At 44.2% G+C, this 18,317-nt stretch overlaps 1 protein-coding gene across 9 annotated transcripts in view; it reads right to left on the reverse strand.

Annotated features, from left to right (window-relative positions):
• HIVEP1 (HIVEP zinc finger 1) overlaps positions 1-18,317 on the reverse strand; it is a 113,584-nt gene that overhangs the window by 23,362 nt on the left and 71,905 nt on the right. For all 9 annotated transcript variants that reach the window (XM_048507969.1, XM_048507967.1, XM_048507968.1 and 6 more), the window contains 3 exons: positions 12,245-18,162; positions 4,745-4,875; positions 2,728-2,903 (listed from right to left, as the gene is read on the reverse strand). In XM_048507969.1, coding sequence (XP_048363926.1) covers positions 2,728-2,903; positions 4,745-4,875; positions 12,245-18,162 — 6,225 coding nt within the window. The remainder of the gene's footprint in view (positions 1-2,727; positions 2,904-4,744; positions 4,876-12,244; positions 18,163-18,317) is intronic.

Raw genomic sequence — 18,317 nt, forward strand, 5'->3', positions numbered from 1 at the left:
GTATTCGTGCGGATCCCAGCAGGGCTGCCTTCTGAATTTGACAGATGTTAATTTTGTCAATTCAAAGATGTTTCAAGCGCTGCCCTAGTGTTTTTGGGATGGCACCCAGCATGCCGATCACCACTGGGGCTGACCTAATTTCCAGCTGGTTTGTGCCATAGGCGCTGAACAGGCTTCGCATTTCTTCAAATGCGCATTGGTATCCTAAGTGACCTTCTGCGTGTTCTTTTCAATAATGACCCTGCTGTCACCGGGGGACTGCTATGTATGCGTATGATGGTCGCACTTCTCTTGTCCCTGTTGTATCCACGGTGATGTCTGGTGTATTGTGTTTCAACACTTTGTCAGTTTGGATTCGAAAGTCCCACAGGATCTTGACCTTCTCATTTTCCATTACTTTCTCTGGACAATGTTCTTAGCTGTTCTTATGTTGCAATTCTTGCATATATAATAATAATAATAATAATAATAATAATAATAATAATAATAATAATAATAATAATAATAATAATAATTATAATAATAATTATTATTATTATTATTAATTTGATTTAGTAGACCACCCTACCCCTGAAGGGCTCAGGGCAGTTTACAAGTCAACCTAACACAATACGTTACAGTTAGAAAAAATCAAGTAATCTCAGTTAAAACAATAAATACAATAGAAACAGTAGCAGCAATAATCTTTCCATAATTAATTAAATTAAATTAAATGGATGACGTCTGGTACTAAACCCCGGGAGGGGACTGGCAGCTGTTCAAATAAGCCAAAGACACATAGGGCAACAGGGAGGGGCGGACTCCCAAATTACTTTTGCATGCTGATGGTTCCTAAACTGAGTTGGTCGCACACTACAATGCACTGCTTGCAGCTCAAATAGAAGGCCTTTTCTTTAAGATGCCTCCAGAACAGCACTTTGCAACTGGTTGTTGATTTATTGTTAAGTGGCTTTTTTATTGTCCCCAAAATGGCACAGCTAGGGAGATTACTCAGGTATCTCAGACATTCACAAACTAATGTTATTTTTAAGTGGCTATTGCAAAAATTGCACAGTTGACAAGGCTAAATTCAGTTTCTCAGTCACTTTTGTTTTTTAATTTCTTTGTTATATGGCTTATGGGCTATTAATAAAGTTACTTGTCAGAGAGCTTGCTGACATGGGGACTTTATGTTGGATGGAAAGGTGATTTTAAAATGTTGTAAAGATTTCTTTTAAATATTTTTTATCTTTCTTTAAAAATAAATAAAGTATAGGACATGTTATGTCAGCTTACAGAAATGGATCAATGAACAAAGTTTCTGAATAATGACGTTTTTCCAGCAGAACACTATACAATTTTCTCTCTGCTTTCATTAAAATAATCTCCATCAAGCCAGTCCATTGTTAATAGCTTTTCAGAGGAGAAACTAGGCCATGAAAGCTAAACAGTAGCTTGCCCTAGACTGCCCAAATGAGCACAAGACACATCACTGTGGACTAGGATCAACAGCTGAAATAATAAGTCAACTCACTGTCGCGCCCCATGGCCATAGTCTCAATTGAAGAACTCAGAACTGGAACATGACATTCTTTATTGCAGAACTATAGCAAGATATTGGCAGGTAGGAACCCAGGGTAGACAGACCTAACCTCTGCTGGGAAATCAACCTGAGTTGCGGCAATGAGAGCGCCGAATCCTAACCACTAGACCACCAGGGAGTGTCCTCCACACACAGAGATACCAAGATAGTTTCCAAACTCCCAGCAGGAACAGCAGCAGTACAGACTCCCAGACCCCCAGTAGATGAGGATAGCAGCAATATGGCAAGACCATCAGGGGGCATGACATCCATTCCAGGATGGAGTGAATATGCCTCAGAAGGGCCACTTACTTCTCTCTTGAAGCACCCTTGTTCCAACAGCAAGAAACTGGCCAATTTCATTTATGTAACTATTAAAAATCTGTCTGGCAACTACTTTAAGAAAAGTTGTAAGCAAACTTTTAAAAATCATATTCGGGCTATATTCCCTACCCACAGCTCAATTCCAAATTCTGTCACCAAAAATCCTATGTTTGTGGAAGCAGTAGTGTTGAACAATTCTCTTTGCATGACTGTACCAAGATACTAGAAAAATAAGACACATCTGTCATTCTTAATCTTGTGGGTATTTGGAGGTTATTTTTTAGCCCAAGCACCAGTATGTGGGGACGTCAATGCTCTCCAGGGAAGCTTACCAGTTTGGCCCAGCCTACAGACAACTGCAACACTTCACTTCAATGCTTACCTGAATCAGGTTCCCCCTGCAAAAAATCATGAGACGTTTTTGCCCCAATACATTACACTGGTTGGGACAATAAAGCATTCCAATGGTAAATGGAGGAGGGTGTTTTATGCCCCAGCTTTTTTGTTTTGTGCACATAAAGAAAACTGGAAAGTGGGGGCTACATTTTGAGGACACTGTTTGCTGGTCTAAAAATGGATGAAAATGTAGAACCACGTTTTTGCGCATTTGATCAAAGAAAGTACAACTAAGGTGGGATGCCCCCTGGAATTAATATCTTGTAAATAAATAGCAACACAATTCACTTAAGCTTCCCATGACTTCCTTCTTCCTTATTGGGAAGAAAGCCACTGACTAAGTGCAGACAGAAGTTCCAAGTAGCTATGCTGTTCCATACCAAAACAGCACACATGGTTTGGGTTGGCCTTCATCAAAAACCCTTAGCTATGTCAAACTTATTTACCTTTAGTTTTGAAGGAAAAGTTGCAATAGTTGCAATGATACGGGCGAACATCTGTATGTGTGCGAATATGCTTCTTCAACATACTAGGCTTTTTACAGCGTATTCCACACTCTTCACATATATATTTTCCTCTTCCTCTGCCACGAACATAGACGTATTCTTCATTTGACTTGTACCTAAAACAAACCAACAAACAAACATAATATGCTTCTCGGTATAAGAACAACAACAGAAATCCTGACAACAGTTGAACATCATCTCTATCGCATATTATTATTTTAATTAGTTATCTACAAACAAGAAGAGTTGGTTTTTATATCCCACCGTTCCCTCCCATAAATAGTCCCAAAGCAACTTCCAATTGCCTTCCCTTCCCCCCCTACAATGGGTCCCTTGAGAGGTAGGTGGGGCTGACAGAGTTCTGAGAGAACTGTGACTAGCCTAGGGTCATTCAGCAGGCTTAATGTGGAGGAGTGGGGAATCGAACCCAGTTCTCCAGACTACAGTCCACTGGCCTTATCCACTACGAAGCCAGTTTACCACTGGGCTAGGGCCCTTCATGTATTGCAAGCCCTTTTCAGAGAGTAACTGTGGGCAGGAATCCACGGCCACTCTAAGCATAGTCATCAAGATGTCTCCATGTGGACGCTTTTGCAGTAGGAGACACTGGTTACTGATTGGTTCTACCACAAATTTGGCTGAGCTAATTATTACTGACCTTTCATGACTGCTCAGCAATAATGGAAGTGCGTATGGTCTATAAGTACCGGTTGACCTACAAAACCATTTTTCCGGGCAGTTTGAGCCACCTAGTGGCATGATTTTAAGTTCCCATCATGCAGTAAATCACCATCTGCTTTTATCTCCTAGTTACCATCTGCTTTCATCCCCTCTCCCTCCCCTCCTTCCCTCAGGTGGGTGGGTGGGTGGGCCTCGATTAACTGACAGGCCACCTACCCCTCCCTACCCCTCCTCTCCGTGGGGGTGGAACACCCAGATGACAGGTCCCCTTCCCCTCTCCAACTCCCTAACCCTCCACCATGGGAAGATAGCTGGTAGAAAATGCCTCATGAAATTTAGGATGAAATTGGGAGGTTGTACTCCAAATGACTCCGAGAAGTTATGGATTCAAACACTAGGGAAATGCTATAATGGGAATGAAGGACTTTTTTATGGCAGTAAGAACTTCTGCACAGACCGCTGTCCAGGATGGTTCCATAGAGTTGATTCTGTTCTGCCTTGGAACAACTTTGAAGGTTTATGGAGCCTATAATTACTGAAAGGTTATTACATGTACCACTAGCCTCTTAAAGTTATATATGAGACTGGCTCACAACCGGATTCCGGTTAGTTTAGTGGGCAGTGGTTTACTGAACATACTTGAATTGACTTTCTGCTTGTGTGCTGTGATTTCTTATCGTAAAGCGCTACGGTGGGTTTTGTGGTTTATACAGTGAGTTTCAACTGTTAAGCACTATGGTGCGCTATTTGAGTTTGTTAACAAAATACACTTGAAAATCATTCTACTTTTGATCCTAAGTTTATTTATTGAAGTTACTTATTGCTGTGAGCAGTGTAAATTTACCTGTATACTGCACAATGGGAATGAAAGCAGAACATTATCAGCTGAAGATCAGGAACAAAAGAGGATTCAGTAAATTTGAAAGAAACGGGGTCTCAAAGACCCCTTCTGCGACGCAGAATAATGCACTTTCAATCCACTTTTCACAACTATTTGCAAGTGGATTCTGCTATCCAGCTGCAAAGTGCATTGAAAGTGGATTGAAAGTGTATTATTCTGCATGTGTGGAAGAGGCCGTAGAGAACAATCTTAAACAGGTCAACTGAGAAATAAGTTCCATTTTATTCAACTTACCCCAAGGAAAGCATTCTTAGGATTGCAGCCATAATTTACCAAAATAGTTTTGGGGGTGCTTGAACACAGGGAAGGAGGAGCTTCCCCACATAGAGCATGGGGGATGGGAATTTTGGCTTGCCTCGATAAAACAATACTTACCCTCCATCAAATATTTTAACTCTTCTGGGCTCACTTTTGACTAAAGAGTTCTCGTTATCTTGATCAGTGCTTGTGTCAGAGTTTTCTTTATTGCTCAGTTCCCTTGCTGCCTTTTGTTTAACTAATGCCCGCTGAAAGAAACATTGAAAGAAATGTGCAAGTTACTTATTTTTATTTATGGTATTTATTTGCTTCCTTTACAACCCACTTTTCTCACTGAAACTTTAGGTGGATTAGAAAAAATGAAAAACAACTCAAATCACACAGCACACATCTCCAATAAACAATACTGTAGAAACAGCATTACAGAAGTGGAACAATGAGATGTGTGCACAAGTCACCTATGGCAACAAAAACTGTCTAAGGCGTGACTTTAAAAACTCACTGTAAACAGGGTCGGCACGCAATGGTTCTAGCCAGTTCCTTACATTTTTGTTCTGTAAATTTACTATCTTCAGAGTTACACACACACGCGCGCGCGCGCGCACGCACACACACACACACACACACACACACACACCCACCCACCCACCCCCCCCCGGCCACTTCCATACATGCAGAATAATGCACATGCAATCCATTTTCACAATTGTTTGCAAGTGGATTTTGCTATTCAACACAGTAAAATCCAGCTGCAAAGTGCATTGAAAGTGGACTGATACCCTGTTTCCCCGAATATAAGACATCCCCTGAAAATAAGACGTAGTAGAGGTTTTGCTGAAGTGCGAAATATAAGGCATCCCCCCGAAAGTAAGACGTAGCAAAGTTTTTGTTTGGAAGCATGCCCAACAAACAGAACACAGAAAAACAAGACATCCCCTGAAAATAAGACCTAGTGCATCTTTGGGAGCAAAAATTAATATAAGACACTGTCTTATTTTCGGGGAAACAGGGTAGTACATTATTCTGCATGTGCAGAAGGGGCCTTAGAGGAGCCCTTAAACACAATTGCATAGGTGTACAGCAGCCTATTCTGCCATCTAGTTCTCCAGCATGCACAGACTAGGCCTCAGCTAACTTTGTTAGTCATGATGATATCCGATTAGTTTGCATGTCAAAGGGACAGTGAAGAGGGGCTGGCAAAGTCACTTGAAGCAAAACCAGGCTTCAGGGTTTCCCTGAACGGCCACGGGGTTAATGTATATACATGTTAGTAAATATCTGGCTGTACAGTTCTCAAAATGCAACATTTCCAAGCATTAAATACTTAGGGAAACACATGCTACTTCCGGTGGGTTTTTTAAGCTCATTTTTGCACCCTGTTCAAAACACTTGCGGGTACAACAGCTCATAGGACCAAGTAGTAGTAGTCTCCTTTTATTACTACATATTGGAAATCACTGGCAGCTTCTAGCCTTAACAGCAACTTAGGCCTTTCTCATTCTCACTATAACCCAGGATCCCTCAACCTTTTTGAGCCTGTGGGCATATTCTGAATTCTGACACAGTACAGTGGGCATATCAACAAAATGGCTACCAAGAGGTGGAGCCAGTCACAGAACTATTGCTACAGCTTAACTTCAGTACAACAGTGTCCGGCAAGAAAGGTGTTGGTGAGAAACATTGGAGTCACCTTATGTAGCATGATCTGACAGCTTGGAGGACTAACTGGTAAATCTGGTCCCACTCCATATGTAACTCCTTGTGTGCCAAATGGGGTTTTATGTAGATGTAACACCTGCATGCACATACATATCTGTGTTCATAGAGCTTCATTTGTGCACTGCCATGGTCAGGCAAAAAAATCAGATTGTTTCTTTTCATGAACCTCCTCTATAGACTATTTTATAAAAATGCTGCCTGTTAACTTGATTGGATTCTAGAATAATGTAAAAAACAAAATCAGATTAATTTATTTTGGTGCTGCTTAATGAATCATTTAATGCTATATTATTAACAAAATTGGTTCATTTTCTCTACTGCTTTGCCTCTCTTTTAAATATTTAGTTCTTTGTATGTGCTAAATGATTATAAAAAGCTTGATAATGAAACTGTTGGGTTGATTTTGTTACAATCCCTGCCATTGTAAGAAAAAGGATGATTGGGAATCTTTTTTAAGAGTACAGCAGAAAGATGGTTCGAATCTGTTAAGAGCCCAAATGCCAAAGCTGGGTTTTTCCCCACAGTCCAGCCAAAGTTATGCAGTTTTAAGGACCATGTACCCCGAACCATCCTTCCAACTCAGTATATCTAAGACTGAACTGCTACTCTTTCTTCCTTATCCTCAACTGCTCTCCATATTTTTGACAATATTATGGTTCCTCCTACTGAACAGACAGGAAGTCTTGATGCTGTCCTTGTTCTCCGAACTTTTCATGTTCCACAGGTCTTATGTCTCTCTTTTCAGTATTGAAGAAACCAGCCCTGTCAGGTGTATGCTGAAAGGTTTATGCTGTGGTCACAGGTGTATGCTGTGTTCGTGTCTGCCTTGACTACTACACTTTTCTTCCTTCTGGCTTTATCCTGACATATGTCAGACCCTCCCCCTTCGTCCAGACTTCTGCTGACAAAATATTTCACTAAGATAGAACTTTACTGCATACATGGATCCTGTTGCCATTCTCTCTTCTTTCTATTGGCGACTTCCTGATGTTGATCCATAGAATGTAAGCTGCTTGTGACACCCAGCCTGTTTCATTTTGTCAAGCACCATAAGAGCCAGAATGGTGTTGAGAGCCAACATGGTGTAGTGGTTAAGAGTAGGTGCACTCTAATCTGGGGAACCCAGTTTGATTCCCCGCTCTGCCACTTGAGCTGTGGAGGCTTATCTGGTGAATCAGATTAGCTTGTGCACTCCAACACATGCCAGCTGAGCGACCTTGGGCTAGTCACAGTTCTTAGGAGCTCTCTCAGCCCCCCCCCCACCTCACAGGGTGTTTGTAGTGAGGGGGGACGGGAAAGGAGATTGTAAGCCCCTTTGAGTCTCTTACAGGACAGAAAGGGGGATATAAATCCTAACTCCTCCTCCTCCTCGTCTTCTTCATAAAGACATGACAAGAGCCATGCTGCATCAAACCGGAGATCCATTTAGTTTAGCGTCTTGTTCCTCACAAGCAAAGTATGAAGGCAGCGGCCCTTCCCTCTCCAAATGTCCTCTCTCACTTGTAACTGGTACTGATACTGAATCACTTTAAACAGTACATAGAAAATCACTCTACTCTGGCCAAAGCCTAAAAATCTCATAATATTCTTGTGCAAAAAGGCCTTCCCTTGCCGCCCAAAAGATATTAAGTGGCAAACCTGTGGGGGAGAGTGTTCCACAAGTGTGGCACTACTGCTGAATAAACTCAATTCTTCGCATTCATTCTGCTGACTTCCTGTGTACCTAGCATCAAGGATGCAGTGACACTGGCAGTCTTAAAACAAGTGTGGCTCATGCAACAGAAGGCATGATCAGCTAATGCCAGCGTGGTGTAGTGGTTAAGAACAGGTGGATTCTAATCTGGGGAACCGGGTTTGATTCCCCACTCCTCCACCTGAGTGGCAGAGGATTATCTGGTGAACCAGATGTGTTTCTGCCCTCCTACATTCCTGCTGGGCGACCTTGGACTAGTCCCAGTTCTTTGGAACTCTCTCAGCCGCACCTGCCGCACAAGGTGTCTGTTGTGGGGAGAGGAGGGGAAAGGAGCTTGTAAGCCACCTTGAGTCTCCTCACAGGAGAGAAAGGTGGGATATAAATCCAAACTCTTTTTCTTCTAATACCTGTACCCTTGAACCAAACCCAGAATTGTCTGTTCTGTAGCAACTAAAGTTCTGCAGCTACAATGGCAAATTCCCATCATGTACATGAATAATTTCTTCATGTGTAAGATTACAGAACAATTTCTGCAGGCGTGGAGATGTGTAGATCAGAACCCTTTGCCAGTGTTCTGAACCAGAGAATTCTAGCGTGAAACACAACTGTACATGGCCAGTGCTAGGCTAAAATCTGGGAGAGCCCTAGGTTCAAATTCCCACTCAGCCTTGAAACTCTGTGGAGGCCTTGGGTTGGCTGCTCTCCCTCTTTGCCTCAGTTGTATCACAGATGTTTTGAATGGGTAAAATGGCAGGGAATTGTGTCCAGTGCCCTTGGATGAGAGGCAGAATAAAAATTAAGTAGTCAGACAGCTGGTGTCATAAACTCCGTTTTCAGAAGGATTCCTTAAATTGACAATGTATATTTGGCCGACAAAAGTATCTTTCTTTGTGACTCTCAACACCTGCCTGCAGGCTGAACTATGGCCGAGCCAACAAGATGTTCCTACATTTTCATCTTCTTATAATTAGGTGCTGTTCTGTTTGTCCCAATTTGCTGGGAGCTTACATGGCATTTATATTTATTTCTGTTGTTGCTTGATAAGAGGTAATCTTCTGTCTGTATCAGCATGAATTATAGTTGCAGAAACAAACTGCTGGCTACTTGCATGCTCTTTGTTCATTACACTACTAGCGGGGCCCGGCCACGCGTTGCTGTGGCAATTGTCCTTCTCATCACAGTCCGCAACCCGCACAGATGTCCATGCAAGTCCAATGATCCGCAGCATAGCCTTTTGGGGTGGTCAAATGGAATCCCTCTTTCCCTTTTCAGTGCACATCGTTATATGGTGCTGTCTTGTTTTTTTTAGTGTAAGGTAACCCTTCCCATTCCACAACGGAACAGTGCAAAGTGCGAATTCCGCTGTCCATGAGGCTGGTTGACACACACAGTCCTGGCTTGGGTAAGGCAGAACTGGGGCAAGGAGGCTATCCCAATCAGGCAGCAGAGGCAGGGTAGTGAGGCGTTCAGATCGAGGCCAGCTCCCTGGGTTCTTAAAGGGCCACGTGCAAAAGAAGTGGAGCCAGTAGTGTTGGTTTGGCCCCACCCCAGCACGCTTTTAGTAAAAGAGGGCTGTGGCGAATATGGGTGAGGAAGTGGGTAAATGGTGGTTGGATGTGAGGGAGGGCAGAGTGAGGTGTGTGAGGATGAGCTGGATGTGTATGAGAGTATGTGTGTTGTGTGGTAGCAGTGGGTGAGGCACAGAGAGTGAAAGTTACCTGCGTGTGAGGGGGAGGGAACCCCACTTGACGTCTCACATGGCAAAGTGTGTATGTGGCTCATTCCGCACATGCAGAATAATGAACTTTCAAACTGCTTTCAGTGCTCTTTGAAGCTGTGCAGAATGGGAAAATCCACTTGCAAACAGTTGTGAAAGTGGTTTGAAAACACAATATTTTGCGTGTGCGGAAGGGGCCTGTGTTTCACTTCCACTCGTATTACCTAACAGTGTTATTTATTTACTGTTTTAACTGCTCATCTCTGGCCATCTGCACGAACATTCTAAGGGTGACAGTTAAACACAGCCAGCTTCATGGCCTGGTGCGCCAGGAAAAAGACATTTTACCTGGCTCAGGTATGGACTTTCGGCGATTTGAAGGTCTGATTACCTGCCCGCAACAGGGAGGAACGTCATGTGAAAATTAGGGGGCGATCCGTCCAGCCGTTTCCACGTTAGGGCATGAGTAACAAAGTCACTGTTAGCTTTTTATATATATAGATTATCTGTTATTTCTCCACGGAGCTCAAAGTGGTCTAACTTCAGGTCTCACTTGCACTGTCAACGGTTTCAGGGTGCTTGCCCAGAAACCGTTCCAAATTTATTGTTCTGGTGCTGTATTTTAACTGTAATTATCATAGTTGTTAGAGAGTCTTTTCACTGCAGAGGTCCAGAGATGTTGTAGTTGAAAGGAATTTACAACCATAAAATCACACTGCGTCGTGTTGACATTTTGTTTCATCGGAACAAGAAATTATGCTCCGCATGGCAAGATGTGGGAGGAACAATTTATATGTATTAACCAGCAATTAATTTGGAGCTCTGCCTATTTTTTTGCCTATTTCTTAGGCTGTAAGGATTTGTTTCAACTGATAAGACCTTGTAGAATTTGGCCTGAAAGAAGGAAAATAACAATAGAAATGGGGGCGGGGAAGTGTGTGTGTCTTTAATAAAGGCAAATAAAGACATATTTTGCCCTTTTAGACAACAGAGTGTGCTAATTATCTCTTGCAGTTAGAGATAAACTTGAAAAACTGCTTTGGGGACCTCTGTTTTCTATAGCGTGCTGCTCAGCAGCAAACATTTAAGCCACCAATGTTCTTTCCAGCATATAAATATTTTATAATGACTTTCTTCTTTCTGTGCTTCCTGTCTGTTCTCCCCGCATAAGAAGTACTTGGCTGTTTTGTGTTGTATCAGGGGCACATGAAGTACTTAGGAAGTGGGATCTAAGGGTACTCTGACATGTATTTAATTCAAGGCACTGTAAAGTACTCAAGGATGTACCAACACATTCCAATTCTTTGATTTTTCAAAGAGATAACAAAATGTATGGAGGATACTGTTGTTGTTTTTTTAAAAAAAAACTGGTACTCCTGGGCTTTTTTGCAATTAGCATTCTTCCCAAGCCTAGAGATCCATGAACTAACCATATCCTTGTCCGACTCAGTGGTAGTGAGGATTGCCACAATTTCATACAGAAATTGTAACAAGGTGGCCTAGAGTAGTGGTGGCGAACCTTTGGCACTCCAGATGTTATGGACTACAATTCCCAACAGCTGGCAGGGGCTGATGGGAATTGTAGTCCATAATCTCTGGAGTGCTAAAGGTTCACCACCACGGGCCTAGAGCAATAGACCTGTTATGTTGAGATATGCTAGGGATGAACCGGTGACCTTTGTGCATGCAAAGCAGGTGCTTGGTCACTGAGTTGTGGTCCCTCCCACTTGAACTGCATGACTGCACTGTTCAGATGGGGCCAGGGCATCTGCTGACACCTTTTCTAGCACCTGCCAAGTGTTTTTAAGAAGTGGGTGGGGTCAGGTAGGGCTTCTGCCCAGCAAGGCTTCCAACTGATTACTGGAGCTTTGATTGGCTGTACAGGTTATTTTTAATGTTGCTTTCACAGCAGCTGCCTCTACAACACAAGGATCTAAACTGTGTGACTGAAGTTAAGCTGTGGCAATCATCTTGTGGCTGGCTCTGTCTCCTGTGGCAGCCATTTTGCTGGGCGGCTCTACCTCCTGTGGCAGCCATTTTTGTTTTGCACCCAACCATGCCCTGTCAGAATTCAAATATGCTCTCAGGCCAAAAAGGTTGGGGGGCCCAGAACTACTGAATGCAGAATCAACAAATGGTTTCTTTTTACTTGCTCCCCGATATAAAAATTGTGTATGATTCCATTTTACATTTAAAGCTTCCAAAGAATATTAAAAAGCTCTTTGCAGAAGCTCCAGGCTTAGAGTAGCTCTGATCAAGCTCATTTTTTTTGAGAGCTGATGAACCCCCCCCCCCCCACCAGAAATATCCAAAATTTATCTAATAGCACAATCACTATTATAATAATTCTGGCACTCATGTGACTAATTAAAAAAAGAAGATAGCCAATGTCTCATCCGAGTGTAATTACATCCCGCTTCTTTCCCTCCCTGAAATAGACAGGAGTGCTTGTCTTCCCCCCTTTAAGACCAAAAGATAATTCAAGTACCTTAAATAAGTTGCTCTTCCACTTGCTCGAATAGACCAGCATATCCGATCTAAAGTTAGTACTTATTGCTTGAGTGTAGGATGATTTTCCAGCTTTCTGCTTTGAATTCAGGAGGGAAAGAGCAATTTTTGTTGACAGACCAAGAGGATTGGGATTGTTGGGACTAATGGACCAAGAAGAATAAACAGAAATCTTTTGGTCGTTCTGTAAGAGATGAACAGGCTTTCTTTTCAGCAGGTAACACCACGTAAAGTTTGTCGCTGTTTTTAGGCTTGGAAAAGATAACCGTTGAATGTCACTTGCATTCACAACAGACAACGTGCTTCCAGATTTTGCTTTGTGCTGGACGTTAAGTGGCATACTCTCATTCATAACACCTGGAGATTTCCTTTCTTGACTGTTATCTAGGTGCTTTAGAAAAGAAGCCTGACTGTTCAACAGAGCGGGTTCAGGTGTCTTTCTGACCATACACCCGACAGTTTCAGAGGTTGGTAAACTTGTACGTTCCGAGGATTCCTTTGCAAATGAAGACACCCCAGGCGGAGCACAATCCGACAATGCTGGCAGCAGCGGCACGTCCGACAAATGATTGACGCTGCTGCTTTTGTTATGAGGTAAGACGTCCTGATCCAGGGAGAAATTTTCAAGGGGATCAGTGGTGCACACCTGTCTCACTAAGACGGGCTTCTTCTGTTTGTGGGTTTCAGTGGGTTTCAGATTCAGCTGATGCAGCGGCACAGAGCCGGTTGTGTTGGCGGCTCCGCTTTCCTCTTTAACACGCTTCTGGTGTTTCTCCATGGCGATGTCTAAACTATTGGCTGGAGAGAGCATGCGTTTGCTTGAGGCCGTGGCCTCCTGCTGAGGGAAAAGTCCACCCGCTGGCACTTTCTGAATGGTATTTAAGGATCCTGACGAAGTGGGATTTTTGCTTCCCATCTCAAACAGCAAGTTTTCACCAAAAAGTCCTGGCTGTGAACTTGGCAAACACCTCAGAGGATTTTTGTGGGACTTTGGCAGCTGACCTTGATCTTTTAGCGTTGGCACCAATGCGGCGTTGGTTTTGCAAAGAGACTGGCTGGCCTGATCCTGTGTCACTAGAATTTGAGGAAGGGGCGCAACCGTAGACAAGCCATACGATGGAATATTACTGTGAACACGGACAGGGACGACAAAGGGAGCTGCCTGATACACGCGGCCACCGCCATGATCAGGAACGTATTGCGAGAGAGACGGCCCAAATGGGTTGGACATTTTGTCATTTTGTTGCGTGTGCATTTCTAATGAGACCCCGGCCTGCTCTTTGCCAGCTGTGCTTGGAAGACCGACAGAATATTGCTGACCTATGTGCATTGCTTTAACTTGAAGCTGATATTTGGGGGCAAAGCAATCTTCCTGCACGCTATGCTGACCGGTAACTGTGCTCATGCCTTTCTGAGTTCCAAGACCTGGACCTTTAAGTGCGGGTTGTGAATACTGACTGGGTGAAGGTTGTGGAACATGATGTTGCAAACCAAGACCTAGAGCCTGTTCACTGGAAGGCAAATTAAAAGAGAGGTTGTTTTTAATGGACAGAGGCTCACACAAAGACTTGGCATAAACCTGGGGGTGCTCCAAACTGGAAGGAAATTCATCCGATTTCCCAGAACTCTGCGATCTTTGAAAGGATGCTGCAGACATCTCTGTTTCAGGAGAAGCTTTGAAGGAAGTGCTTGACAAAATTTCCGGCAGATTTTTTTCTGGAGCAATATTTAATGATATTTGTCTTACGAGGGGCCCTCTCCTCCTTTCCAACAGAGGCACATGTCCGACCGCACCACTGCCCGAAGGCAACTTGGAAGCAGCGGTCTCTGCGAGTGAGGCAGGTTTGGGTGGAGACATGCTTCCACAGTCAAAAGACTTGCTTCTGTAATCCGCCACCTCCATGGATGGTTGGGTACAGTTGATTTGCTCAGAAGCAGCCCGGCGCATTTCTCTGTAATGAGGCACACTGAGTATATTGGAACTGTTGGGGATTGTCAGGAATTCCAAGGATTTATTGGCAGGTTCCGCTTTAGAAGCAGTCTCGTTTTTGGAGATCTCCTCTTTGTCAAAAGAAGCCGAGAAGCTAGATGCGCGTGACAGGCTGCTCTCCCGGCTTAAACTTCTAGACAGCGTGGAGTCAAAACTGGACTCGGCAGACGAGTGCTCCATTTCGGCCAAGCGGATTCTTTTCTTCTTAGGTGGAAGTTTTTCCGTAGGGAGCTTTGACAGGCTCTCGCTACGCTGGGGCCAATTGAATTTTTCTGTCTTCTCCAGGTCGTTGCCTTGGTTTTCCTGATCTCTATCTGGTTCCTCCGTGACCAGTATTTCGGGAACCTGGATGTTATGTTGGCGAACAAGTCTCAGAGAGGACAACGGTGCGTTCCTTTCGTGGGGAGCAACCGGACGTTCGTGAAGCTGACCCCGTGGCGCTTCCAGTGCCTGATGGCCGTGGGAGGCACGCAAGAGGGATCGCTTCTCCTCTTGGACGACGATGGTATTCAGAGAATGCAGCTTCGCAGCCTTATTCCCATCCTGAAAGGAAACCGGAGAAATCGTTTCAAAAGAGTCTGATTTTTCAAATGAACTGGGTCTGCTCAAAGAGTTTGTATGCTGGATGACGGAAATGCCGGCCCCTTGCCGTTTCAGTTCTGTTTTTTCTTGCGTGGCTGCGACCGTCTGCTTTTCACCGTGCAGTGATATCTTTGTCTCCATGGCTTGTTCTGTGCCACAACGTTCCTGCTCACTTTGAGCCAGTTTTTGAAGTGAAATGCTGTGTGAGCCCAGGAGAGTGGGAGCATGTCTAGAGACGCTGACAGTACTGGCTGGCTTATTTTGACTTTCTGACGCGACACTTTTTGTCAGACTGTTGTTATCGTTTGCCTGAGGCTCGTCGTCGTCATCGCCAACGCTTTTCATCTTCCTCCTTTTCCGTATTTGAGATGTCTGCTCCCAGATACCAGTGGAAGTGGCGACACGATAGTGAAGGATTTGGGGCTGTGTACTGTTGGAAACATTCTTGTGTTCCGAATCCCGTGTAGCTGCCTTGGTTTTTGGTCCGTGCAACTCTGAACAATAAAACTTTTTGTGGTTCTCAAAGTTTTCCAGTTTTCTATATCTGTTCCTGCAGGTCTCGCATTCAAACATTGTTCCACGGCCCTGATGTGACTTCTTTGTTTTATCGACGTTCGATCCTTGTACGAACGATTTGCTTCTTGCCATTACAAATTCGTTAGATGTGCTGCATCCGTAGCTTTCATCTACGGACCGCGCTGGTCCAAAGCCGTGCCCTTCTGTGACTAAAGAATCTTCTATTGCTGTTTGTCTGACAAGAGTGCGGGGGTGTCCACCTTGGAGCTGTGGAGTGGAAGGTCCTGGGACAAAGACGTCATCATATAAGGAACCAATTTTATCATCGAAAGACTGACTTCCTCGCAGGGGATGAGGGGGAGGTATCACATTTGTAGGTACAGCTGAATAACTAGTAGTAGGCATAGAATTACTTCTGGTTATAGGCAGACAGTCAAGAGATGGTACGGACAGAAGAAAAACTTGCTTTGATTTTTCAGTGGGCGTAAAAGGAGACTTTGGTATATCAGAGCTGGAACTCGTTCTTCTACCCATTGGTTTTAGGTCAAACTGGAAGGAGTCTTTAAAAATGTAGGATTTCGGAGAGTCAATACTGCCTCGCCTCGACAGCGACGTTCTCCGCGGCTTCACGCTGTCCAACTGCTTGTCGTCCACTACAGCCTCATTATCAGATATCAACTTAGAAATGCGTTCTTCGAGGGTTTTTGTGGCCAAGGGTGGTCTCATTTGACCAGAGGGAAGCAAGTTCTTGTCAGAGCAAACTGTCTGCACAACAGATGCCACGGTAGTGCCCATCCATGGCACACAAGGTAGACTTTTACTCAGGTCTTTTTCAGAAGTGGGCAGTCCCTTCATAAATGGAGTTGGGGGACTCATGTTTTGATCGGCACTTTCTGAACGTGAGAAATATCCCGAGTCAGTGCTGCCTAAACTTCTAGGGCTCAGGAGACATTTTGCTTGCTGATCCTGGGAACAATCAGTCGCCTGCTGCCTCTGTAGCTGAGCGTGTACTATAGGGGTCCCATGCTGCTCCTCAGAAATGCTTGTTTCTATTTTCTGCTGTTGCTTAATATCAGACTCCTTTACTAAGTCGATGCATGACACATTTGGTTTCACATTTGAGGCTTTCGGGTCTCCTTGTCGCGTTGTACAAACTGTGGAAGTGTGGTCTGCTACTTTGGGGCTATCGGACCTTAAAGGAGAAATATTTACAGGGTGAACAACAACTTTAGGTAAAGAAGTCCTTGTTTGTGTGAACGAGTCCTGCAACGGGGAGTCACCCTTATATTCCGGATTGCTGAGCGAAACTGAGCTACCTTTGAGCGACAATTCAGAATTGGATAGGATTTTCGTTACGTGCATGTGTTCCAGTTCTAAGGATCCTTGGTCCTCTTGCCTTTCGTCTGCGGTGCCTTCATCATCACTGTCGCCGCTTTCTTCCACATCGGAATGGATGCTAAGTGCTTTATCCGACTCATGGGAGAGAAACAGACCACTAGAATCTGGCTGGAGGACGAGTCCCAGTTTGATAGCATGGGCGTGGGACTTCTTGTGCTTATACAGATTGCTTTTGGTCTTAAATGAAAACCCGCAAGTCTCGCACGGATACGGTCGTTCTCCTGTGTGGGAGCGGATGTGCTTTAGGAGAACGCTGGGCTTAGCACAAGCTCTGTTGCAGTACTCACAGACGTACTTCCCCATTTTTTTAGGCTTCTGGTCTTTCAGAAGGTTACATATTTGTTCCACACCGTGGCTGACAACCGAAGCGATTTGGGCTGAATTGCACAACGGAGCGATAGGTAACTGGGTGGCAGAGCTAGAGGAGTGAACGGACAAAGACGTTTTCGCTACTAGTGGGTTTTGAGAAAAAACCTGAGTGACAGTAGACGATGGTGGGTTGAGTATAGAAGAGGTTACCGCTATGCTGTATATATGCTGGAGCTTGAGATTTTCCTGATTCTGCTGCTGTATCAATGAATTAGTAAAGCTGGGGCATGTGGTCATCTGTTGGTTCTGCTGCCCGGCTTTAGAAAGGACTTGTTCTTGCGAGTGAGCAACTGAGTGCATCTGTGTTTGTTCACTCTTCCCTGATGTTGCTACATGCACCGTCTGCGAACTGCGGGGATGATATTGAGATCCAGCTACAAATTCTTGCTGCTGTGAAGCAGTGTGACTTTGGACACTCGGAGTATTGGATGTAGAGGCGCTTACAATTTTATTTGGTTTCAGTTTTTCGATTTGCATCCTACTCGAAGGGCACTCTTGGGCTAAGGTGTTCAGCTCAGGCTCCATAGCTTTCAGTAAGACATCAAACGCAGTATTTGCACACGAGGACAAATGACTACATTCAGCAAAAGGAGTACATTCATCATGGCCAGCCTTGGCTATAGTTGACAAAGTGCTGGGGTGACCCTTCTTGACTGGTACATTGAGTTGGGTTGAACTGTAGTCTTCTACTGGCCATTTGTTCAAGTCCAAGGATTGAGGTAACGGACACAGCCTGGTGTGCGCTGCAGTCTCGGATCTGGGTGGGTTAGCGGCTACCTTACTGCTAAGTGTTCCCTCGTGGTGTTTGCCGTGTTTCCCATTTTGTGTAACCAAACTGTGCTCTTCTTTTATCAGCTCGGGAGTCTGAGGAAGAATATTAGAAGACGATGAAGGGTGTTCTGTTTTCTCCTTGGGTTTTACCCGAGACAGAGTTCTCAGAGGTGATTTTGGTATTTTCGTCAAATGATTCCCAGTTACGATCTTTTTACGCTTCACACCTTTCACTGCGTCTGTACTCCCTCTTGCAGAGGCCTCGGAGATTTCTGCCCAAACAGAAAGATGAAAAGTTACATGACGACCGTGCAAACATGATTACTGTCATCCATAGAGCATTTTTAATAAGCAAAATGCTATAAATCTCTGCAGAGAAAGGTTCCCAGGACCAGAGGAAAGCTCCATCACCAGCAAAACTGCCTGC

The sequence above is a fragment of the Sphaerodactylus townsendi genome, linkage group LG09 (genome assembly GCF_021028975.2).
Source record: "Sphaerodactylus townsendi isolate TG3544 linkage group LG09, MPM_Stown_v2.3, whole genome shotgun sequence".
In the NCBI taxonomy this organism is placed as follows: domain Eukaryota; kingdom Metazoa; phylum Chordata; class Lepidosauria; order Squamata; family Sphaerodactylidae; genus Sphaerodactylus; species Sphaerodactylus townsendi.